Below are 25,498 nucleotides of genomic sequence, written 5' to 3' on the forward strand. Positions count from 1 at the left end.
TTTTGTGGTTTAGAGGATGGAGAAGCATAAAGCAAACTACCCCCATGCAGCTGGGACAAGACAGGGGGTTCAAAAAACAATGTGAGTTTTGTTGAGTTTTTTTGAAGGAGGAGGGGGTGGAAAAAATGCAACCTTTCACAGTGAAGTGACTGCATCTCTGTTCCAGGTCATGGATGTTTGGAGGCAGAAAGCAGCCTGGGAGATGAGATTTGCTAATTCACCCCTTTGGGCCCGGGAGCAGTGACCACCTGCAAAGGGCTGTGCTGTGAACTCTCTATTCCCACAAGCAAACTATTACTCACGCAAATAGTTCCACTGCAGTCAACAGGACTATTCATGTGAGACCAGTGTGACCCAAGGGCTCTGTTTTCACTGTCTATTAAAGGCTTCTCTGTGGTCACTCACAGGACCAAGCTCATCTGCCTCTCACATTGACAGACTGCAACCGCTGACCCCGGAGCAGTTCGAGTGTGGCCTCGGAGCATCCCTGAGCCCTGGGTACCCAACCATGGGCAGATGTTATCCTCCTGCCAGGCACACTCTCACAGCTCTTTCATAAGGCAGCCACATGGATAAGAGGTGGAGATCAAGTGTACTCTTTAGAGACTTTCATACCAACTGGATATAAGCAAGGGCTTGGATCTGATGATCATTAAGGGGTTTTGTTGGGTTCAGTATGAACAGCACGAAGGAAAGCTTTTCTCCTAATGTAACCAAACCCACCACATCCAGTGAGATACGTATTCTCTTTGAATAATTCTGCACTAGCACTGTTTATGTAAAACTATCTGACTCTTAGATGACCTTATGCTGTGTGTTAGATCCACTGAAGTAAGCCACGTATTTTTTAAAACATCTCTCCCTCACTTTGATCTCCATTTACTCTCACCGGATCTTGACTTGCCACCAAATGATGTTGGATATTTTTTGCAATACACAAGTTCCAAAGCCTTCAGAATTTCATTCCATTAGGAGAGCAGAATGTGTGGGACAGGCAGGATTAGAAGTTAGTCATCTTTAAAACAGAAGCTGTCTTATCTCTTCAGCAGATTACACAACCTGCTATGACATCAAAGCAAATTAAGATTCCTGAAGACAAGACAGTCTCTGTTACAGGCACAGTATCCCCATCAGCAGCTGGGTGGTTCTAAGAGGACCAGCTCTCTTCTGGCTACACTGGATGTTTCATCAAGACTGTGCTCTGCAGCAGCTTTTTAAATGATGTATTCACAAAGGGCACAGATCCATTAGACAGGCTGTGCAAAGCATCTTTCATTGTCTGGCACAGCTTCCCTGTAAGGAGCTTCCCTGAACTTTTATGAACTCAATACTAGAGCACAACCTCATAGCCCTGTGTGCAGCTCTACCTCAAACCATCTCATCAGTGATTATCTTCAGAGCCACTGAGTGCATCCCTCAGTGGATGATGCACCTGTGAGGGTTGGGGCCAGGTATCTTCAGCCCAACCTGAAATGCAGTTTGGCCACTTCTCTGGTACAAGGGAGGGAGAGGAGCTCTAAACCATGAGCACAATCAATGCTGGTTTTGAAACAGCCAGTCTGCAAGCACTCATGGATGTGCTAGTCCCTCACCCCCTTCTCCAGCTCTCAGTCCACACCACAGCTCCTGTCACTTCTCACATTCCCTGACCTCAGTTGGGAGCAAGCACTGAGAAGGGCTGCAAAGGAGAGGAGAGGCTCTTCTGAGTGCTGAACTCTGCTAAGGACGAGAACTGTCCTATGGGAATAAAAAGAAGGGGAGTCATATAAGGTAAACAGCAGTTTTCATACAAGAATGCAGGAAACCACATGGCTCTGCACCAGCTGCCTGAATGGGGTCGTGGGCTCAGCAGAGTCTCTTTGAAGGAAGGGCTGCATCAATATTTGAAAGGGGTCATTCAGTTGCTGGCAGATGACAGTCAGGTCAATGTTTCCATGTTCTACAGTTTATATCTTCAGTCTGCTACTCTCTTACTCTGCCACTGGCTTTCCCTCTTGCACTTTTAACTTAAGGGCTTTCTTCTGCTGCTGATACATGCCAGCCAAACTCAATTTTCTATCACAAATTAAATGCATAAGCCACTCCTTGAAGCCAAGAAAGAGGCCAGCTGCACCCCCACCAGTTTGCTGCTCTGAGGAGTTCCTGCTCTCCACAGCCCCACACTTGCACAGCACTCATGTCAGGGCTGCAGCCCAAGCCCTCCCACCCTTACCAACGGCCTCAAAGGTGAGGTGGGTTTGTGATAAGGAAGAACAGACACTAAAAATCAGATCCAGCCCAGATGTGGAGCAGTAATCCTGTCCCACTCCCAGGCAGAAACAGCAGCCTTCTTTCATTTTCATTGCAAGCAAGTTTTGTGCTTTTAATCAACGAGGACGGCATTTTCATTTGACAACCAAGAAGGTCCAAAAGCACAAGGCATGGAGGCACTTTTATCCTTAAATCCTGATACTGGTTTTGGTTTCTCTTTGTGTAATAAACGATCAAAGATGATCCACCACAGCCTAGCGAGTGCATGCGTTTTGTGGGTGGTTTTGTTTTGCTTTTGTCTCTCCACATGAGGGAGGAGGGGAAAATACACAGGCAGAGAAGAAATTTAAGTGCAACCTAAATGTGATGGCTCTGCCCACAATGCTGCAATATTAATCCAAATTGCAACTGCAAGCAGACTTCTTGATAGGCAGTGTCTGTGCCTCTGAGCTGTGATGTGACACAGGGGCTTTTCCTACCTTTAACAGGAACACAACAAAACCACATGGATTTAACTACACAGGAGCGCTGATGCTAAGGGAGGTAAATAAAGGACAACACACTTGAATATATCTACTCTCCAGACCATCAGTCTCATTGAACTTGCAGCAGAAGCTGCTAAAAGACTTGCTCCTGGAAGAAGGCAGCAATTGAAGAAACACATTTTTGACTGGCCAGTCAAACTCCTGTTAACACTTGAGAGATGCAGATAGGCTGGCGGGTTAGTCTGTTCCAACATGACACACACTTGGGCTCTGTTGAAAGGGCTTATCTGTCCTGTCAGCAAGGTCACCGGAACTGGGATTGCCTCTGGGCAGACTCCACCGAGCTCTGCTCACACTGCTCAGCCTGCAAGAAGGAGCAGCTCCTGTGTGGAAAAGCAATGGTCAAGCTAGCGAAGAAAATAGCTGCTCTTAACAAGTCTAGACACCCTGTTATTAATAAAGCCTGTCAAGTAGGAAGGGTGCTTTGGAAACTCCAGAACAAGGTGCCAAAAGATCCAGGGAACTGAAAATTTGAGCTCTGGACTAGAACTGCTACTGTGCTAAGCCAGGCTGGTGTAAAACACTGTCTGTTCAAGCTTTCCTAGAGGAGATCTTGTAAAGTCAATGGTAAGCATTCACCACCACTGAGCCAATAAGCTCTTCAAGTTTCTTTAATAAGACCACTTACTTCTTCAGTTCCTCTTATTTTGAAAAAGATGACAGCTCTCTTAATAAAACAATCTGGAGGGCAAAAAAGTCTTCAGTAAGACCACCAAAAGTGTTCCTTTTCCAAGGCACCAAGGATTACAGAAAGCCCAATGCCTTGACCTGACTGCAGTTCAGCAACTGCTTCCATGTAGAGTGTGACCTGCACTATAATGGACTGGAGACGGTATTTTAAGTCTAAAAATGAGCCATTTATAGATTCTTTTTCTACCCCTCTCCCCTGTTCATTTTTCTCTGCTCATATCCCACCACTAACAGTTGTCTTTTTACCCTGTGCTCCTGTTTCACTTTCCAGCTGCCTTTGCTGTTTTCCCCCTCGTGCAATTGAACATTAAATGGTTTGACAGGCAGAACATGTACTCACCCAACCACTTATTCCCAATCAATATTCACGTGGAATTCCTGTTAACAAGCAAGAGTTATGCACACACTGTGAAGGGAGGGTGGCCTCTTCAGTGATCACTTCATTAAAGGTATGACAGATCACTCTCTTGTCTACCTTAACCAGCAATCACATTCTCCACGCTGCACACCCCCAGCAGGGCTGGTTTTGCAACAGTAAGATAATAACTTTTGACACGATCTCTATTGTTCACCTCTGCAATTAATTGGGGGATTTGACATGGGTTACAAATAACAGGAAATCCAGCACAAAGCCAGCTTTTATTCATGTAAAAATGAGCTTTCTATAGACTTCTTCTGCTAATTTTTTCCAACCTGCACACAGCAGGATCACATTTTAGTGAATACTGTTTACACTAATGCTTTTTACCCTACACTATTTCTAATGGTGCCATGGAAGCCATGATGGAAGTGTTAAGAGTAGTAGAGAGGATAAAGTAAATTGCAAAACTGATGTGGTTCAAAGCCCAGTTTGTAAAATGAGGGTAGAATTCATTCTTTAACACGTTTGAGCCTTCTTATATGCAAAGGAACTAAACCACACTGCCCATTCTCAAGCCTTCCAGGGTGCTCGAACGGTAACAAAATGGATGTATTTTGAAAGTGCTTTATGCCACACTACTTAAAAATAAAAATCACAATTTTACCCCCACCCTATTCTTTCCTCTCACTGTGCATCTATTTGATGCTCTCTGAGCAAGTACCACTGGTCTAACAACCAAGACAGTCCTCACTGCCAGCTGTCATTCCACCTGGGCAATCTCAATGGGGAAGGAAGCACAAGAACATACTGATAGCTTCCTGATTTTGTGCAATTTTAGTTACTTTAGTTAAATTCAATTATAAAACTGAATCTCCCAAGCTTTCAGAGAGAAAACTTCTAAGTTAACTTGCTTTTCTTGCAGCTTCAGCTTTGCTTTTACTCACCTCTGAGCAAACTAAATATCCATTACTAGCACTTTTTAGGCAGGAAACTCCAACATGCTAAAGAAACTTTCAACTCAGCAAGTTATTTATATTTGAAATCTGCTCAGTCTGTGAAGTCTAACAAAGGAATTGCTTTTGTAGACATGTGCTTTATTTGCCATATGCCATTAAATGAGACAGTCACTCTACCACAGATATTAATAGTAGAGTTTGGCCTATTCTAAGGCTCAAATATGAGGCTATTTTTCATACTGACCTTAACAAAAGATCATGGCTGCAAATGACCCTAACAACTAATCTGGGCTTGATCTGTAGAGGGACAGAACTTGGTAACCATCTTGTGCATTGCACATAATATGCACCTGCCCCTGGAAAATGCACCAGGAGATGCTTTACATTCATGAGTTACATCTGCCCTGAGGTAGATCCTCTTCGGCTCAGAGGAAGCAGACCCACCCAAAAGGAATTTACTTGTTCTTGGGATGTAATGAATATGTGGGTCACACACAAAAAGATCCTGTTCCAGTATGCCAACTCCTAACCTTGTGCTCTGTCCCACAAGACCACTTGTGTCCTCTCCTTCCTCCAGACAAATACGAGTCCAGCCATGTGCTAAGCAGCACACAGACACCAGAGCAGACCTGACCCAGCTCAAAGCAATTCTCTACTCAGAGAAGAAGCTGCCACAGCTGCAGAAAATGCTTATCCTCAAGGGGTAACTGCTATTCCATGAGCTGCCACCAACTTTCACTATCTTTTTCTTCTGGACAATTTTTGCACTCCTCTATATGTGCCCAGATTACTTTCTGATGCTCTTTTGTTGAGTCTGATAACTAAGTGCTGTACTGCTGTTGCTTTTCTAGAAGAAATGATTACTCATTTCCCTGGAATAACCTCAGATCCTTTGCCATTTCCATGTGCTCATGTTATATCTAAAGGCTCAAAGAGGACATGCAAATGATTAGAACAGTTCCAACAGCCCAAAAGAGAAGTCAAAACAGCATCTCTTCTGGTGATTGGGAGCACATGATTAATGAGAATTTCCTCCACTGGGAAAGGTTCCTGCAATCTTTGGCCTCAAATATTTGCAGACTTTTACACACCACAGCCTTATTACAAACTCTGAGCAAAACAACCAGGAGAGGTGGGTTTCAGAGTATCTTTGCTGCACGCTGAACAGCCTGACTGCCAGCATTTGCTCTATTTCCCCTTTCTATGTCAGTACATTCACATTCAAAAATAGAAGCTCAGTAGTGTAGCCTGTACTGTGGACCAAACCCTCAGAAAACAACCCTCTCTCCCAGCTCCAAGGGGAATTGCCTGAGTAAACACTGGAGAACTGGCCCCTGCAGACATTACACCCCATAAGCAATGCAAACAGGGGGTGGGGGTGAATCTGCTCCCACTTATGTATCTACAACCTGCATGTATCACTTTCCTTAGTTCCCAGAGAGTTTTCTTTGTGCCAGTAATCAGGCAGCGTGGTTTTCTGAGCTGCCCAAGGCACGTCCTGCACACAATCAGAGCCTGCTGACTTCAACCAGACCCCGCGCACGGCTGCGTCTGAGTCATCTGGATTTTGTGCTTATGAGCACAAAACCTCTTGCTGCGACCCAGATGGAATTAACAGAGCAGTCTCCTTATTTCTAATTGTTAGATCATCCCTTTTTAACTCCAGCAAAGATGACTTGCAGATTAAATCTCTTGGGGGTCAAGGCAGTTGTTGTGTTTGTACAGCAATTAGCACAGCAGGATCCCAGGCCACAAATGGCCTCCAAGGCTATGTCTATACTATGGTGTCAGCTCAAACCTCCCTTCCTCATTTAAGCCAAACTTCCCAACTATCAACGGCACCTACACAGAAGTTTTTACTCTGGCCTAGCCAGGAACACAAAGTGAGCTCACAAATCGTGTGGAGACCAGCTCAGGCTTCAGCTGTGATCTATAAACAGCACAGATGCAGCAGTTTTGAGCTCTTTCCTCTAACAGAGATCACCAGGAAAAGGCTGCCATGGGCAGAACTGGAGCTGCTGTTCTGATGCTCAAGCAAGTCTTCATCATCTTAACTTGAAAAGCAAAGATGAACTAAAGTCACACATCTCAACATCACCAGATCCTGAGAAAGCCTGCAGAAGGAAAGTCTTATTTGCAAGATCCACCTGTATCAGCAGAGCACAATGACTGCTTGCATTGTTTCAGCTCACGTCGAAATACACGTCTGTCTTGGGTGGAAGGAAAACAGCAGCTCAAAGAATCTAATGGACCATATGGGTCTTCAGAGAGAGTCTCTGCAAACATGAGTGAAATACTGCAAGCAGCACTGAAGTAACAGCTGCTTTTCCAAGCCTTCTACTTTGAAAAGATGAGGCAACAACTCCAGGAGTAAGATCAATAGCATGATCCTGATTCTGCCATATTAGGGCAAGAACCAGTCAACTCTCATCTAGTACAAAGGTCTAATGAGATACAAAGAAAATCAAAGTCAGACAAGAAACAAGGGTCATGTTACTAACTATGTGACTAATTTAACCAGAACTATAAAAAAGTTCCCAACACTTGGAGGAAAAGCTCAAGAAACCATGCAAGTCAAATGGCAATGACTTCAATGCAGAAATTACTGGCTGCAGTCTCTGACCTATCTTACTCCTGACATCCAGATGGAATACCACGGAGTACTCTTCTTTCCACAACGACCATGCTGTCCCAATCAGCATCTGAGCTCACTAGTCCTTACAAGAAGCCCTCATATGTTCCCTGCCACTCCCATCTTCCAGTTCTCCCTGTATTTTGTTTTCAAATTTTACAGGACATATTTTGCCTGTGGCACAGTAGATCACTTACCTTCCCCCTATTAGCCCTCTGTTTAATCACAGTTTAATGTGAATTGATCTTTACATTAATGAGTCTGTAAAGAAGATTGATTTTCTTCAAGAGACTTTTCTGCTCAGTTTGGCAGCAGAGTAGTCCTATTGATTTCGCTTTCCCCAGTAAATACACTTCAGTGTCACTGATTCACTTCTTGTGAATCAGCTAATCCTATTTCACACTCTTTTGCTCCAAAAATCCCTTCTCTGACTTCCTTGTTATCTGTGCTTATTCAGAACAAGATGATGGGCCAAAGCATCTCAGACAGCTTTGGGTGTTGCTAACACACAGCTGACTGTTGTGGGTCACCATCCCCTTTGTTCCTAAATAGTTGGGGGCTTAAAAGACTTCCAGCAAAAGAAAGTTATTTTTAAGTGTTTAATCTGTTAACTTCCTTAATTCCTAGCCAGCTAAGGATGTGGCACAGTGTGCTCTGTTTACCATGCTTGCTCCAGAGGTCTGGTTAGCAGGCTGAGCTCTACAGCTGCCCAACAGCCTGTGCTGGTGAGCCTGAATCAGAAGATGCTGCCTGAACCAGGCTGGACACCTTGGAACCAGGGCAGAGGACAAGGATCCACCTCCATCATCCTGTGCAAACATCCCCAAAACCTTCCAGGATGCATTTACCCACATGCAGGTAGACAAAGCAACAGAGACAGGCCCAGAGTAAGGGCTGAGCTCAGGGGTTTGTAGGAAATTCATAGTAACAGGGTTGATTGCAGCTCAGGTCCTCCTCTTACCTGGCATGCTGGCAAGACTAAGAGTCCTTCCAGGCCAAGTTAGCAAGGAAGTTAGAGATAAACAGACTAAATTCTGCTGCAAATAGGTAGTTTCTTCCATCCTCCCCTTCCCCACCAGATCAGGTAACAGAGTCTCCTCGAGAGCCTACAGAGTTAACACACTCTTGCTGCATTCAGATAGGAAACCCTCAGCCAAGAGCATGTCAGTGAAAACATCCTGCCATCAACTCCCAAATGTCCAAGTCTAGGAACTGCAGCTAAATTACAAATGCTGTGGGAATTTCAGGCAAGGTTCTCCTCTCAGCTATTCCGATGTAATTTCGGAATCAATCCAGACTCAGTCTCTCCCCCTCCCAGCTGAATTTCCTGGCTTTTGTTTGCACTAACAGATGTTTGCATTTAATGTCTGTCTTTATTTGGTAACTCGTACATAGATTATTTTTCCCTTCTGTTCTATTAAAAGCTTTATCAAGTCCCTTATGTTTGCTCTTGTTGAGATGAACGACTTTGGCAGCATTTTCAACGTGCAAGGCAAACAAACTGACTCTTCGAGGAATAATTAAACTGAACTAAACTTCATGGCAGTGTATTAGGGCAAAGCATTTTTGATACATATGTTATGTCTGTGTCCATCTGCAGCCTAGAACATCCAAACACTTGCAGAAAGCTTTGAGAATTCTCTCTGCAACAGATTCTCACATAAATACTCAACTGGCCCATGGTCCTCACACACGTGGGGTCAAGCAAGTTTTGGGTGATAGACACAGGTATGGAAAACCCAAAAACAGGGAATGCAAAGTAAAGCTCATTAAAGAAAACGTGAGTTTGGCAGTATGACAGATTTCTTTCCCACATATCCTAAAGGAGAAAAAGTCTCTTCCCCTGTTTAAGAAGAGTAAGAGATGAAGTAACTCATTCAAAAGGACTGTTCTGAGTGACAAATATACAACCCTTGCTTTTATAATACATTAACAGCCCTTTGGAAATACTTAACCACATGCAATATACAAAAACTACTTCAGAGGTTTGTGAGGTAAACACACTTCACACATTTCTAAACACTGAAAAAAAAAAGGAAATGTATTTATTTTTCTTCAGCAGTAAGAATACACTGTAACACTATACACTCAAACATAAACCAGTTTCTCCGTACACAAGTCTTCATTATGAGTCTTCACTCTGGGTTTGGTTTGGCAGCCTCCCCAATTATTACTTCACAGATTTGAAGGCCAGGAGAAACCAGTATGATCATATAATCTGATTTCTTACATCACACAAGGCTAAATAACTTTACCCACCAATTTGCAAATCAAGCCCATTAACCTGGAGTTGAATTGAAGGACCATCTTTTAGGAAGCTATCTAATTGATTTAAAGACTCCCAAGGATGGAGAAAGCTTCACTTCCTCAGCAAATCATTCCAATGTGAGTTAGTCAGCAACATCGATTGAAGCAGGTACTTTAAAACATCTTTCAAGTTATTTTTATCTCTGATAAAAATTAAAAGGAAATGCAAGCAAGGGGGAAAAAAAAGTGGTATTCTCTGAAACAAGCTAAACAAAGAGATCCTTCTTGCAGAGGTATGACAGCAGCATTACAAATCCCACTATCAGAGTTATTTATGTGTAGCAGCTGAGAAGAGCAATGCAGATTTCTGGAAAGTGATACTAAGCAGGTCTGTTTAGAATACCGTCCTTTTATCACTTGGCTTTGTACCTTCCCCTTCCCTCTGCACCACTCTGAAATTTCAGAGGAGCTGTAAATCTACTACCTTCTACCAGCGATTATTCCTCCCTTCCAAACTGCTCATTTCATTTCAGGAATAAAAAACCCAAAGCTCCAGCAATTTGGTCCTTTGCCAAGGGCTAAATTAATAGCAAAAATAACAACACGGGCTTGTGAAACTCAGATCATTTATAGACTTCATGAGAAAGAAAAGCCAATCTTGGGGGGCCTAAAACTATATCCTGGATGGCAAATTCTATGCAAGCTTTCCACCCACAAATCAGATTTCTGGAGCTCTTTTTTGAATCCTGATGCACAACACATAGGGTTATGCAGCAGCCTGGTGAGCTCAGATCAAGTGGCAGGCAGATGCCTTCTCGTGTCAGGGGAGGCACCACCCTGCCCTGCAGCCCCCAAACCATGCACCCAGACTGCACATGTGGTCACAGAAGCAGGGAGAGGCGGTGGCAAGGGGCAGAAATCAAACAAGATGGTTTCACACCAACTCCATGTGACATTTGACTGGCCCGATAACTGCGGAGACACAACCCACCCCTGCGCCCAGGAGGTGAAGTGGTTATTTATGCATCCAACAGAGATGCTTGCTGGATCCAGCACTGATGGAGCACTTTGGCTCTTGGTAAGCCCTGCAGGAACACGGTATTCCCAAGAACTACATCAAAGGTATCGTATCTCAAACAAAAGCTAAACTCACTTCATGCCAGGAGTGAGATATGGACACCAGTTTGCAGCAAAGATCCTTTAATTGAATTAAGGCAGTGAGGGAGTAGTTCTGCTTTGCATATTTTAACACTGCCTAATGGAAGAGCAGGAAGAGTGCCAGTTCACTCAATTCTGTCCTTGATTTAAGTGACAGGAATGTACTTTTAGTCAACAGATCAAGGCTGTCTCAGAGTAAGTCAGAGCCCTTTGAGCATGAGAAGCCAATCACCTGGTCATATGGTGACAGGTATTTTCCACTACAAAAAGTAGCAAATCCATGATAAATATGGATACCTGCCTGCAGGTGTACACTGCAGGCTGGAAGCCATCACTCAAACAGTTCCAGCACTTTGCTGAAGTCCCCATTAGCTATAAACACTTCCCCTTCCCAGGAACTTGGGAGGTATCATGCATACCTCAGCAAAATTCCTTCTCAGTGTGCATTACAAGCAGACACATGCAAAAATAATTTTAGAAATCCACACTCTTAAGGTATTAAATAGTTTGATATTATAATGTTTTTATTCCCTTCAGCAGCACCATCAACCCAAGATCCTTGTGGAAGATACACAAGGGCTCTCAGGTGTCTAATGCTTCTGTGGTCATTTACACCAAACTGAGGAACTTCAAACCTTCTGCTGGAACCTAGCTTTACAACCACTGCTTTCTCAAAATAAAATTTAAAAAAAAAAAAGTTGAAAATAAACCACAAAAACAGGTCTGGAATGAGTTCTCTGAAAGATGAGGATATGAACAGTCTCTGGCTTTAAGAGAAAAGAAGTGATCAGAACAGGACCAGGGAGAAAAAAAGAACAATAAAGAAAAGATAAAATTATATACTCCTTTAATAGCACAAGTATGACATAATGGTTGAAACCCAAAGGCAGATGAAGAAAATAAAAGTTTTATTCAACATGCAACCAACATGTGGAGTTTACTGACATAAGTTACCACTGACTATATGAACAACATTAGCTAGGCCCAACCTCATGCTAATTGTGCTACTCCAGGTGAGGTTTCTTAATTAAGGTGCCAACAGCCCATTAATGAAATCTAGACTCAGCAGCAATGAGGGTGACACACAGGAAACCCTCAGAGGCAGCTGAACCCACCCACAGAGAGCCCAAAGCTGGAGGAGGCTGCAGTGACTTACAGGTGGAGGGAGCGGACGCTGGAAGCAGCAGATCCCAGGGAGGGAATGGTGGTCAGCTCGTTGTTGTCCAGGCGCCTGCAACAAACAGAAATGAATGGCTAAAGCAAGCAGCCCGTGACCAAGCCTATGGGAGCAGGGGATGGCCATGGTACTCCCTCATCCAGCCCCCCCACGACCCCAGGAACACTGACACTTGGGCAGAAATGACATTTGTCTGGGGCTCTGATGGCCCCACCTTATTCTTTAATGCATGAGAGCTACCACCACTGGTCCCACAGTAGTGTCTTTATAAGATCAAGGCTTTTTTCCCCCCTTCCACCCACTCCCTTCAAGTTCCACTGAGGAAGGCATTGTGCCACAGCCCTCCATCTGCCCAAGTTTCCAGTCACGACAGAGGCAAGCCTGAGACAGGAGACTGTTGGCACCTACAGCCATGGGTCCCACTGCCTCAGGACATGGATTTAACCCCCTCCCCAAGCAGCAAACCTCACTTGTCCCTCCATGCCAGGTCAGGGCCTGGGGGCACAAGAGAGTGCCAGCCTCAGGCATCCTCTCCACACCAGGAAAACCTCTGGAAAGCCCACAGGGATTTCCCCACAAAGCCAGCAGCACACATACAAAACAGTGGTGCTGGCCACAGTAATGCCACCAAAAACAGGGGACCTGCTGCATCCGGCTGGGGAGCACAGTGCAGCCCCCCAGGGTCACGGAATCACAGACCTCCCACTCCTGCAAACACCAGCACAAAAAAGGTCCCCTTCAATGGCCTAATGTTTGAAGTGTTTTTCTGACTGAAAACAGATCCTTGCCATGTGACCGGCTCTTCCTTGGTTTAAAGAGCCCTTGTTTGTATGGTGAATTAGTCAATTAATTACTGTAACAGTCGCTTGTCTGGCTGCTTGAAAATTACCTAATTTCTCAGCCACGTTGCCCGCTCCCCCCTCACCACCACATGCTGAAGCCATTAAAACCAAGTCCCAGCCAGGCCGAGGTGGGAGGCACACAGGGGCTCCCTGGGACCCCCACCCACCTCTGATCCCATCCATCAGCCACTGGTGGCCTTCAAACTGCTCCCCTTCCTCAGGGAATCTTGGAAAGATCACAGTCTGAGTGCAGAGCATCCTGTAGCTGCACAGCCTAGGTGTGCTAAGCCACGGGCACGAGTTGGGGCAATCCTAAATTATGTTGCTGGTTTTTTTTTTTTTCTTCTTCTTTCCTTTCAAACTATTTTTGGCAGGTGGGAGAGGGCAGCGGTACATGCATCCCAGAGCTTCCCTTCTGGCTCCTCCAAGAGGAGGAAAGATATTTGATTTCACGAGGAGTTCCAGGCACTGCTGGGATAAAAGCTTTCCTCAGCCTCAGCTCTGCCTCTGACATTATGCCCATGCCTTAAAATGTAAGGGAAAAAAAAGCCAGCCAGATGCATTGCAGTTCAGCAAGGAGCTCCACTCTGCAACTAAAAGATCACTCTTGCTCATATTACAGCAAGGTCTAGGGCTTCCAAAGCTACAAAGTAAGTTGGACAGAGCATTAAAATGCTTATTTGTGCCATGTCTTCATTAACATCTAACTGAGCATCTTTTGAAAAGCCATGGGAGAAGGAGGATAACTAGGCCCACCCCCTGCTAGCCTGGGTCAAGTCTGGTTAAGCAGCTCCAACACCAACAAGCGTCTAACAACTGGTCAAATGCTCCTCTGACATAAGTGTGATATTCATATATCAGCCTCCTGTCATGTCAGGAGTCAGTCAGAAGTGGTTCTCCCACCTCATTTTCTCTCTTGGCTCACAGGCACCAGTTGCTGACACAGAGGAGACAGCCAAGTTCTGTATTTGCCTGGGATTTCCCACTCATCCTCCCCTTCTCCCATGTAAAGGAATGAAAAAAAAAGAAAAATAAAAAAAAAAGAAAGAAAAGGAAAAAAACCTCAAACCAGAACAGCCAGGCTCAACAAATTTAAACTTTCAGTCTCCTTTCTCTTCCCCAGCCCTTGCCTTTGATGACACAAACCCGCTGCCTCTGGATGCTGAGGCAGAGGAGGAGGGGGGGCTACCCGTATAAAATATTTACAGTCCAGTTGCCAGGCTGGTGTCAAGCTGAAATGGAGCCTGCTCAAAAATAGCACAGCTCTCCAGAGCTTTCAGTAAAAGGCACTTTAGAAAATAAAAGGTGAGTTGTTTGGAGAGGAATTTTAGCACAGCTACTACCTTCTTTGTTACAAATAAGGCTGGCAAATCTCAGAGCCATAACTTTTGTGGATCCCCTGATCCATATGACCTGAGGAAACCCCAGAAAGGACCATAGGGCCTACCCCCAAAGGAGCACCCTCCACCCCACCCTTCCAAACAAGGTACAAGAATGGCTGGACCCCAGGGATTGTCATTAGAGGAAGCCACCAAAAGAGATGAGAGAAAGCACAGACGTCCTGAAGGAAAGTAACATCCCAGCCCAGCACACCCCCTGAGCTTCCACCACTTATTTCAGAGCACGTGGGATTACAGTATTTCGTGCCACTTTGAGACACTAAATTTCATCCCACAGAGACTTAAAGCTTTAAAGGAAAGAAAAGCTGCTCAAACCACAAAAAGGCCACCAAAACAAACCACACAAACAACTGCCTAAACCCAAGGAAAGGGAAAAGTGTAGGGTAAGTTCTGCTATTACTTTATCACAATCTCAGTAAAGCACAACAGAGCATCCAAGATAAGCTATGAAGTTTAAATCTTTTGGTCTGCAGACATTTTCTTAAAAATCAGGGGAAAGCAAGATGTTTTCAAAATACATCACACTAATTATTCACACAGAGAGACACACACAGAGCTTTAAGCCTCCTGTAACGCTCAGGAACCACAGACACCATGTTTGAAGCATCATGGGAGGTTTCAGGTCTTATCAATGCATCTATTATTTGGGGCAATCTCTTTCCCTGAGGGTGCCTTGGTTTGCCCAGCGCAGCATGCACAGCAAAACACTGACTTGTTCTCAAGACATGCCACAGCATGATGCTTATTTCATGAATGTTTGTAAAGTGCTTAAAAAAACCCTCAGAAAGGAGATGCTCTGGCAATACAGATGTGGTTCTCCTTGTGAAATGAAGTTTATTTCAGTGGTCTGTGGTTTAGCTGTTATTGAAAAGCAACCAAGATTGGTAGATAGGGCTTTTAATAGAGCTTCTCCCTCACACTTTCCAGAGCCTGCCTTCCAGGCTCTGCTCCAGACCTCTGCCTCCCTTCCAGTCTCCCATTTCTGACTGCTCCCTTTCCCTCCTACTCAGTCCTATGCTCTCTCCCTGCTCCCTAACCCTGCCTTTCTGACACAGCAAGTAGCTCCCACCTTCACCATTACTTTGTGGGCTGCATTACCTCCCCCAAAACCCTGACACCTTTTTATAGTGTCTAACTGTTCAGTGCAGGGCTTGTCCTGCCCTCCACACACTTCACAAGGGAGTTCCCTCCCCAAGGAATCAGCAGCCATACACATTTCTCACCCCATTCCCCTGAAGTCACATGCCTTCAGGCACTTCCACAAATAAAAGCTATTGCTAAGCCACAGTCATGTTAGGATAATTCAGAAGTCTCATGGGATAAGGGCTGCAATTCTCTTCTTTAAGCCCAGAGTAATTTAAAGCTTTCCACAGTCTAAAGAGAAGCTGAGAAAACAGATCCTTTAGGCAGCATTTTGCTGACCTGCATCACTTTCTCTCTGAGGATGATCATGAGTAACTGATTTCAGAGCACTGCAGTCACTCCTGATGCATATTCCTAACTTAGTCATGATTCCTAGCAAGTCCCTACTATTAGTGTAAGCAGGGGAGCCAGGGGCAATCAGGTCAGGGGAGAGATGCTACAATAATCCCCATACTCCAATGTGGCATCAGTCAGGCAGTTCCACCTTCTGCCTATTTCAGAATCACAGGATCTGGCCCCTCCTTGAGCCCCAGAGCCAAAACTTAATGAAAACTGACAGATGACAAGAGAAAATGCAGGATACACACAGAGCACAGTATTGTTTCTGAAAGGAAATGTTTTTTCAGTTTCCCATGAGGCATCAGTAGCTCTTCAAACAGAGCCCAAACCTCAAGTATGCCAGCGATTCACCAGTCAAACAGGAGCTCATTACCTCAACCCACTGCCTGCAATTTCAGTCACTTTCGTTTTTCCAAACCCAAAATCGGAGCTCCAGGAATCCCTGTGAATGGCTGACTCTGTGAGTGTTAACTGCTGAGCTTCCACACAGATCAGGAGCTTGAAAATCCTGCAGTTCCCCCCCCCCCCCCCAAAAAAAAAGTTTATTTTGCCAGCAAGGGCTGTCTGGCAGAGCCACTGAGTCCTTCACCAGCTCCTTCTCTTCCCCACCGGAGCAGAAGACAGCTCTGCTGTTCTAGCCTCTCCTGGCAGACTTCAAACAGAATTTGTTCTGGTTCCAAAAGGAGCACAAATGTCTGAGAAAGGAGGAGACACAGTTAAGTGCTTTGTTATCCACTACACTACACCTTTGTTTCCTGGGAGATTTGGGCTAGGTTGGCATCAGGTATCACAATCCAGGCTGTTCTGCCTTGCTTCAGGGTTATCCTTTCAGCAAGGAGCTTTATGTGTATGTTCAGGTGTGTTGGCTGAACTGCTCCCTGGGAGCATTGCACAAGACTGAGGGAAGCAAACTCCAATGATTTCCAATAACAGCTCTGCTGTTTTAATTGGAATGTTGTGTTCTGCTAATTGATTAGTTAAAAAAAAAAAAACCAGCACAGGTACAATATGGAGAAAAAAAACCCTCCATACCAAGTCAGACTTCATTCAAGTTAGCTAAAGGAAGGTGCTGTCTTAGGAAACAAGATAAAATTTCCTTCTGGCCCACAAGCTGCCCTGGCAAAATACAATTAAAACCTTTGAAGGAATACTTACACTTCCTGCAGGTTCGACAGCTCTGCAAAGGCAGAAGGATCAATCTCCGTCAACTTGTTGTAGCTCAGGTTTCTGTTAAAATAAAAGACAGTGGGATCAGCAAACTGCAGTTCCCCTGCTCAGCAAAAACACAGTCATCTTAATTATTCTGGACTACACTGGGAGGGTTTGGGTTTTTTTAAAACAGAGAACTTAAATGGTAGAGCAGCATTTTCCTGCTGAATACAAGAGTGAGTTTAGTTCCATGACAGAAATATTATCTAGCTCTCCCCAAGCTTTTCCCTCCTTTGCATTAGATTAGTGTGGTTTTAATTTGTCTTCGTATTACACAATTACATTTATTATTTTACTATTGGTTATTCACAACCACAAAACTAATCACAGATGAATAGGATATTTCCTGACAAATTAAAGTCTGAACTGAAACAATCAACAAACCGTCCACTAAATATTTTATAGCTATATTCACATGGAGTATTTTTTCATACCACTGTGTGTTACACACAAAATGTGCACATATAGATACTTACACACTTACTATGCGTAAACATAAAATATATTCTACATTTTCTAACAACGTTATATTATTAGTATATCAGTAAATGTTTTTCTAACCAGCAAATACAGCTTTCAGCCCTGCAGCAGTACATGCTTTGGTCCTCAAAAACCTCAACCAACACCTTCCAGCTACCCTACAGCCCAAATCTCAATCACATTCTAGCACTTCACTGATGGACGGCAAATGAGTTGTGCTCAATTATCTGAAAAAAAGACTGATGGCAGAGCAGACCCATCTCACAGGACATCCCTGATTGGAAACACATCCAGAGCTCACCATGCTTTGGAAAGGAACACACTGCAAGGATTGCTAGGGCCAGCAAACAGCCAAACTAATGCAAATAAAGTACCAACTCCAAAAACCACAAGCAAGAGCTTTGCCACGCTCTGCTTTAGTACCACACGCTGAACAGCAGAGTCTTCCCTCCAAGACAAGCACACCACACAGGACAGGTCAAACCTGCAGCCAGGGACTAACCAGGAGAACACAGATCAATTAAGACCTAGTGACTAATGATGCAGAAAGTAACAAGTGGTTTAATTAAGTGATCTGTGCAGTGCTGGCATGTTTCTGTGAGAGTGTAATCTAACAAGGGAGGAGGCAAATTGATGGGTGGTAGCAGAAAAGCAACCACAGTGAATTGTAAGGAAATTGTGAGGGGGACCTTCTTTAATTTTACTCTGCTCCACACCCTGCTCTAGGATATTACCGTGGGTAAAATTCATCCCTCCTGTCTCCTCTGCAGGGAGGTTACACCCTCTTACTGCACCTCTGAACACAACCCAAAAGATCCATGGCCTGATTTTAGATAAGCCTTCAAACACTGAGTTGCTTATTCAAACAACTAAGCCAGTCTGACTAGAAAACCAGCCAATCTTCCCTGGTTTGTGTTTTTCCTTGCTTTAAAACTGTGCCTACAGAATGCAAGCAGGTCTGGAACCCAAACAGGTAAACAGGACCTAAGTCACTGAGGCATCTACTGAACCCAAGCTACATGACACAAGAGCTGAGAAACACACAAAAAAAGGGAAGAACAGCATTGATGGAAACCACCTGCTTGAACCACTCATGCCAACCCACTGCACTCTGTGGGAATGCAAAGAGAAACTTGGGCCCACAGTAACCTTACAAATACCAAGACTTGAAAGACTACAAAGCTTAACAATTTTGCATGATTAGCACAAAGCGATCAACACCCCCCTTCAAGCTAAAAAGCAGATATTGATCAACTGCCTTCTTCTAATGCATTTATGGGAAATCCTCAAAGCGTTCCCCTGCACAAAGGAATCACTTGATAGCTCTCATGATCATGCTGTTCCCCACTTCAGAGCAGCCAGCTCCTTGCATCTTGCCCGAAATGTTCAAATTTTTGCCAACAGCTGCTGTGGAAGAAGGCTCTACAAATCAACAACACAGGCTGGCTCTTAACAGAATCTAGAACTGAAGCTATATGGGAGTGTAAAACCTAACCAAGCATCTCGGTTTAAAATATGCTGTCCTGTAAGCCCCTACTGTCTTTTAAAACACTCAAGAGACCTTTAAATCAATACCAGCCTACAGCAGATATCCATTTCACTATGAACTCAAAGGCATTTATCTAAATAAAAGTCAAACTGCAGTTTAAACTCGGAGTGCGTTTGAAAGCCAAGTCCATATTCATAGCACAATTACGAATTAAAGTGCAATTTGCCCACAGATTACATTACTACTTTTTTTTTTTTAAAACCACACACCAAGATCAGGTTGGAGCTTGTCCTTGCCTGATCCCCAGGCAAAAGAGAAAATGCAACAGGTAATGTCCTACAGGCTCAACACAATAAAGCCCAACCTGACATCGAATACTAGTGACAAACTGTAAGAGGGAAATACAACTGTGGACATGACCGTGCATGAATCCATCTGTTTTCATGTATTTCTATGCCTTTATTGCAGCCAACCATTGCATTTCTTAAGGTTATGCCTTTCTCCTCAACACACTCCTCTGCAATAGGCTAAGGGGCTATTTTATGAAGAAAAAAACCCCCCAAGAATCAAAAGCACCAAACTGATCATCCCTACACTTGTCAAAAGGACCAGATCCCTGGCTCAGCCAGAGCTCAAGAACTGAGTGACACTGATATGAACTTCAGAAGTTCACAAGTGAAAAAAACAAAGGTCTTCGTAAATTGAGGGATTTCACAGCCACAGTTTAACATCATCCAAAATGACTTTCTGATTGTTGTTGCTGCCATTCAAGATGTTTGAACACCTAAGTCACTGCACAACTAGCTGGCTCTTCAGACAGCACAGCCGTATTTCATTGCTTCAGCAACAAAATTTTCAATGGTTGCTGCAGAAATGCAGGTGAACGCCAACTTCTTGTACGTCCAAGTCTTCAGTTCTCCCCGCTCTACCCACCCTGACCACCACCTATCCTCACCAAACATACAAGACACTGCTCCAAAATCAGTGAGGAAATGCAAGCTAAAAATATACTCAGTACAAAACAAGTAGGAGACCTGAAATTACACAGATATGCCAAAATAAAGTTTACTGAATTTCTCACACCAGCTGTACTTTAAAACTTAAATACCCAAGACTTTCTAGCCTTAAGCATTAGCAATCAAAGGATGTGTTTCCCAGAACTTGGATTCCCTCACTAGGCACTATTTGGCATGCAAGTCACAGCATTTAAGTGAGAGAAAGAATTAACGTGCTCCAATAGATAGATCATTGGGAGTCAAGAAACCTCCGTCTATTCCTGGCTCTCTTAATCTCCTGCTGTGTGACCGGGTCATGTCACATCACCTCTCTGGAGCTTTTGTTTCCACAGCCACCCTTTGTCTGTCTTGTCTATTTAGACTGTAAATAAAATTGAGGTAGGTATTGTCTTGGTTTGCCCGATGCTGATGAAATGAGGCCTCAGTCTTGGTTGGGCTCCAGTAATGCAAATAAAGAAGGGAACTCAAAACTTGAGGTCATGGGTGCACATGATGCTCCCCCACCCCTAAGCGTGGGTCCCAAATGTACAGCAGGGCACGAAGCACTGCAGGGGCCGTAACATTCCCACCAGTTTGGTCTCTCCAAGCTGAGTGGAGATGCCAAGCTTGGGGGCACAGCTGTCCCACTGCTGAAAGCTGTCACATTTACTGCTCTCCCGTAGCACAGAATGCATTCCTTCTTGAGGAGCCCCTTGGGATGATGCCATGCAGTACCCAATGTATCACTGAACAAATGTTTCTGCCATCAGTATTCCAAAATGTCTTCTTCAAAGAAAGAGCCATCAACACCCAAAGCCTTTCCCAAATCAGCACTCCTCTTAACCATCTGAGCTATCTCACGTTCTGGGCATGTCTTCAAAGTGGCAGTTTAATAAAGCATCATCTACAGTGTTTTATGCTAGTCCCAAGAGTCCATATCTTTGGTGTGTGTCCTGCCCATTTCCTGGCACCTACGCACAGGGTTAAGCTGAGCCCAAACGTGGGCATACCCACACAGACTGTCCAGAGCTCTGCCTGCTCCTCTGCATGGGTATGTGTTTCTGCTGAATTACTCATGGGAGGATATTTTGATCCCTCCAAGGCAACTGTGGAAAGAAAACAGAATTCAACCAATATAAATCTGGGACAAGAGCCTGCGCTGCGAGTTCAGGGAAGCATCCTACAAAGGTCAGAAGCTTCTGCAGCTGGCAGAGAAGATAAAGCAAGAGCACCAACTTGAGTGGTCCTTAACATTCAGTTGGATTTTTTTCAGATCAGCTTCTACTGAACTGGGAGAGTTTGTGGGGGTTTTTTAACTTTATTCTGACTTAATGGCATGAGAAGTGCTCTGCATATTATTTATCCATTACATACTTCAATTCTTCCTTGTATTGGCTAATCCAACAATGCAGGGTTTTCCCCTTTTGTCAGTAAGATGCCCATGAACAGGAACTGAGAGCCTGCTAAATCAATATGGGAAGGCCCCTGTTCTGTCTATTCAGCCATTCCAGTCTCTAAATAAGAAAGCAGTGTTTGCCTTCAGCTGGTACTGAGAAACTGGCACTGTGGATCACTGAGCACTGCAGAGACTGAAAAGAAAGCCTTGTTAAATAACCAGATATGTAGCCTGCCTTCAAACCACCTCCTAAAAGTAATAATGCTGTCACAGAGAGAGTCCTGCTTGCCAGTGAGGAAGCATCAGACAGTTCTCTGAATCATGAGATGCCAATCCTAACTCCTTGGCCAAAGTGCAGGGCAGACTGGGAGTTCATGTACAGGTTTTGGCTCTGCTTTGGGAACTTGACCAGTGCAGAGAAAAGCCACCTCTCTTTAGAAAACAGAGATGGCTGGTTTGCCAGACAAAGGAATAGAGACATATGCGGCTCCTGGTCTCTGCTCACGACGACGATGGTTGAATTCTGTTCAGAGAGGTGAAGGTTTCCGACCCTTACGTCAAAACCATTTATCTGTCAGTGCAGAAGATTATGTCAAAAGTGCTTCTGCACCTTTTGATGACAGGCATTGGAGAAAAGGAGGATGGTTTGAAATTCTGCCACTGCCAACTGTGGTTTTCATTAAAACACTTTGTCAACCATTGTCATAACACAACTTTTCATTGCTCCTGCACAAAAGGGAGCCGAGGGCCCAGAACAATTGAGCCCTGCGACAGAAATTCCTCTGGCTCATCCGTCGAAAGATAGCTGCCTAGTCTGCAGCTTACTGAATAGGCACCATCCTCTTCCCACATGTCTGTAGATGGCTTTACAGTGCTGGAACAGAGGCCCCAATGCACACTTGATTGGGTATGAAAAGCATGGCTGCAGCTGAATTAGCCTGGGGATGGGGGCCAGGGGGTGGAAAAAGAGTGGGAGCACGTTGCCCATGCTAGAAGTGTACAGCTGTGCAGGGAAGAAAGCACACTCAAATTTCTCTTAAACAAGCTTGGAAGGTGCCAGAGATGGCAGAATCCTCACAAGCTGAAGCATTAAGTGATCAAAGAGATTCATGGATGCAGGCAGTTGTATGGACTGTCAGGCAGAAAGAAGCAGCTTTAGTCCAGTTTTTACTCTTGTGCACAGGACAAGTCCAAATTCTATTCTCATGAGACAAGAGCAGCCAAACAGCTCCTGCCTCTAGTGCCAGCTGCCCACATCTGCACTGCATGGCAATTCCCTGAAATGGGAATTTTTCAGTTCTCCCTAAAACAAATCACCACTAAATGGAGTTGCCATCACAGTGATGAGAGTCAGGAAGAGCTTTCACATACCAGACATGTAGCCCTTAATTACCTTCTGGAGGATTTCTTGCAGGTTCCTTTGAAGTGGCTGACGCACTACCAGAAGTCAAAGCCTCGACTTGGAGAAATCTCTCACCCAGCCCACCACAACCATTCCTGGGTTTCCTTTGAATCCACCTGCTAAACTGATATAAACCTCCAGATCCTTACACCCCTTTCTTCCTTCAACACCCTCACCTCCCATTTTACTGCTCCCAAATGCAGCATAACAGGCCCACAGTTCCTTCCCCAGGAAGGATACAGAGCAGAAATAATACATGTTTTGCACTGAAGGGCTCTGCACCCACACTGTGTCTTGCAGTTCAGCCTCAAGCATGATCTCCCACTCACTGCTGAGCAATACCTGGAATCACAGAACTGCTGAAGTTGGAAAAGACCTCCAAGATCATCGAATCCATTTACCCAGCACTACCACATCCACCAGTAAACCATGTCTCCGGTTGCCACATCCACGTGTTTTTTGAACATTTCTAGGGATGGTGATTCCACCACTTCCCTAGGCAGCCTGTTGCAATGCCTGACACCCTTCCAAGTGAAAACAATTTTATATCCAACCTAAACCTCCTGGTCATTTCCTCTTGCCCTATTGCTTCTTATCTGGGAGAAGAGACCGACCCCCACCTGGCTACACCCTCCCACCAGGTAGCTGCAGAGAGGATAAGGTCTCCCCTGAACCTCCTTTTCTCTGGGCTAAGGAACGCCAGCTTCCTCAGCTGCTCCTCATCATACCTGTGCTCCAGACCCTTCTCCAACTCCACTGTATTTCCCTGGACATATTCCAGCACCTCAGTGTGTGCCTTGTAGTGAGAAGCCCAAAACCAAACCCCGGATTTGAGGTGCAGCCTCACCAGGGGGGCAATCACTGCTGCCCTGGTCCTGCTGGCCACAGGATGCCACTGGCCTTCTTGGTAACTGGGCACACACTGGTTCACGTTCAGCGGTTGCTGACCAGCACTTCCAGGTCCTTTTCAACCAGGCATCTTTCCAGCCACTCCACCCCAAACTGAGCCCCTTGTGATTTCTTTTACAGTGTACCCTGACTACAGTGCACTGCCTGCCTGGGCAAAGTATCCAGCTTACAAGAGACTCTGAAATGGGGCACAGAAATATCCCACACCAAGCATCCCTCCCAAAAGGAGGGAAGAACAACAAAACACCGGGCACCACAGAGGGGAATGTCCCAGATCGCTGCTCTAAGTGCTTTGGAGAGAAGGAGGCTCTACAGACAAAGGGAGGACACACACGGCACCCACGAGGGTGAAGCTGTGCCCCACCACTGAGAGGTTCTGTTAGCAGCTCAGCAAATGTGCTCACTCAGGCTTTACTTATGTCCTTGTTCAAATTAGCAACAGTAGCAGCATCATATTAGCTTGGGTTAATAGCCTGCTCATATAAGGGGCTTTATGTGCAGAAGGGAGTCAACTTAAGGGCAACCCTCAAGCCATAATATGAGCTAATTTGACAGTGAAGACAAACTTTGAGAGGTCATCCAGACACCAAGAAAACTGCACCATGAATCACTCTCAGTCATGACCAACGATACCGTCTGAAGGAAATTCCTGCAGCATGATCCCCAAAGAATCGGTACCACGCCGACTCCAGCAGATGCATGTGGTCATTAATGCAAAGAATACTAATTAAAACCACACCACTGAGAAGCATTATGCCACACTACGATTTAATTTAGCATGTGGTTGATATGGCTCAAGGAATTCAGGAATTATCTTACCTTTAAGTAACTTTCAGGGGCACATTTTCAGCCCTGTCCCTTCTCCTTGCCCTATCACACTGTGCTCACAGCTCTTTCACCAAGCACAGACCACACTCCTGGCATGTAAAGATGCCTGCACATATAAGCCTGGTGAGCACCCACCACAGCTGGTCTGTTCACACAAGGCTGTAAATGTAAATATTTCCATTACTGTCGACTCCCAGGCTCCAACAGGCAGCACAGGAGAGCAACCACACTCCTGGTGTCTGAGGAGAGGCAGGAGTCCTTCGCAAGAGCACTGGGTAACACTACACTGCTGCTGGGGCTTCCACACCTGCACCAAGGAACTTTCACAGCCTTGTTTGTCTCTTTCAACAGGGCAGTGCCACCTTATGTTAGACCCTGTTTGATTTACACAAATGTGTTTTGACAAAACCTAGGATCTCATTTCCTCCTATTTTAATAACCTTAGCAAAATGGGAGTTCTCGTCTGCTTTTTTCTTCTCTTTTTCTTGGAATATCATCTCCTCTGAACACTCCTATTTTTAAGACAGAAAAATTATATTCATCTTAATCTACATAATCATACATATATGCAAATACTCCACAACATATGTACAAAGCACTTGGGTAACTCAGGTGTTTATGGACCTTTTGCTATCCCTTTGCAGCATCAGAAGACACATGAGGGGGTTTGATTCCGGCCCACTCAACAAGAGTTTTCCCAGAATTTCAACTGCTCCATGTTCCGAAAAGAGTAAAGTGAGATTTCAAGAAGTGAAGTGATTTCAAAGTCACCCAATGGTCTCAGTGGCAGAGGGAGGACTGTGAGCCCTTGTACCTGCAACGTACCTCCCCAACCCAGCAGTGCTCACGGCATTTACAGCCCTTCTCTTTCCTGGGGACATTGACAGCCCTTCCCAGCAGTGAGTTTGGGACTCAAACCAACAGAAGATGACAGGGTAGAGGAAGCAGGAATGACCAGGTGTCCAACAACGCTTTCTCTGCCTCTGAAAAGAACACCATGAGCAGCCACAGCCCACAGTCACTGAGGCTACAAACCCTCCCGTCAGGATT

At 44.8% G+C, this 25,498-nt stretch overlaps 1 protein-coding gene across 1 annotated transcript in view; it reads right to left on the bottom strand.

The window, feature by feature from the left end:
• The window catches only part of LRIG1 (leucine rich repeats and immunoglobulin like domains 1), a 92,780-nt gene that overhangs the window by 38,278 nt on the left and 29,004 nt on the right, over positions 1-25,498 (bottom strand). The window contains exons 2-3 of the mRNA XM_027640185.1: positions 16,896-16,967; positions 11,996-12,070 (exon numbers count right to left, since the gene is read on the bottom strand). Of these exons, the coding sequence (XP_027495986.1) occupies positions 11,996-12,070; positions 16,896-16,967 (147 nt within the window). The remainder of the gene's footprint in view (positions 1-11,995; positions 12,071-16,895; positions 16,968-25,498) is intronic.

This window comes from Corapipo altera, unplaced genomic scaffold (genome assembly GCF_003945725.1).
Source record: "Corapipo altera isolate COAL_440 unplaced genomic scaffold, ASM394572v1 55, whole genome shotgun sequence".
Lineage (NCBI taxonomy): Eukaryota > Metazoa > Chordata > Aves > Passeriformes > Pipridae > Corapipo > Corapipo altera.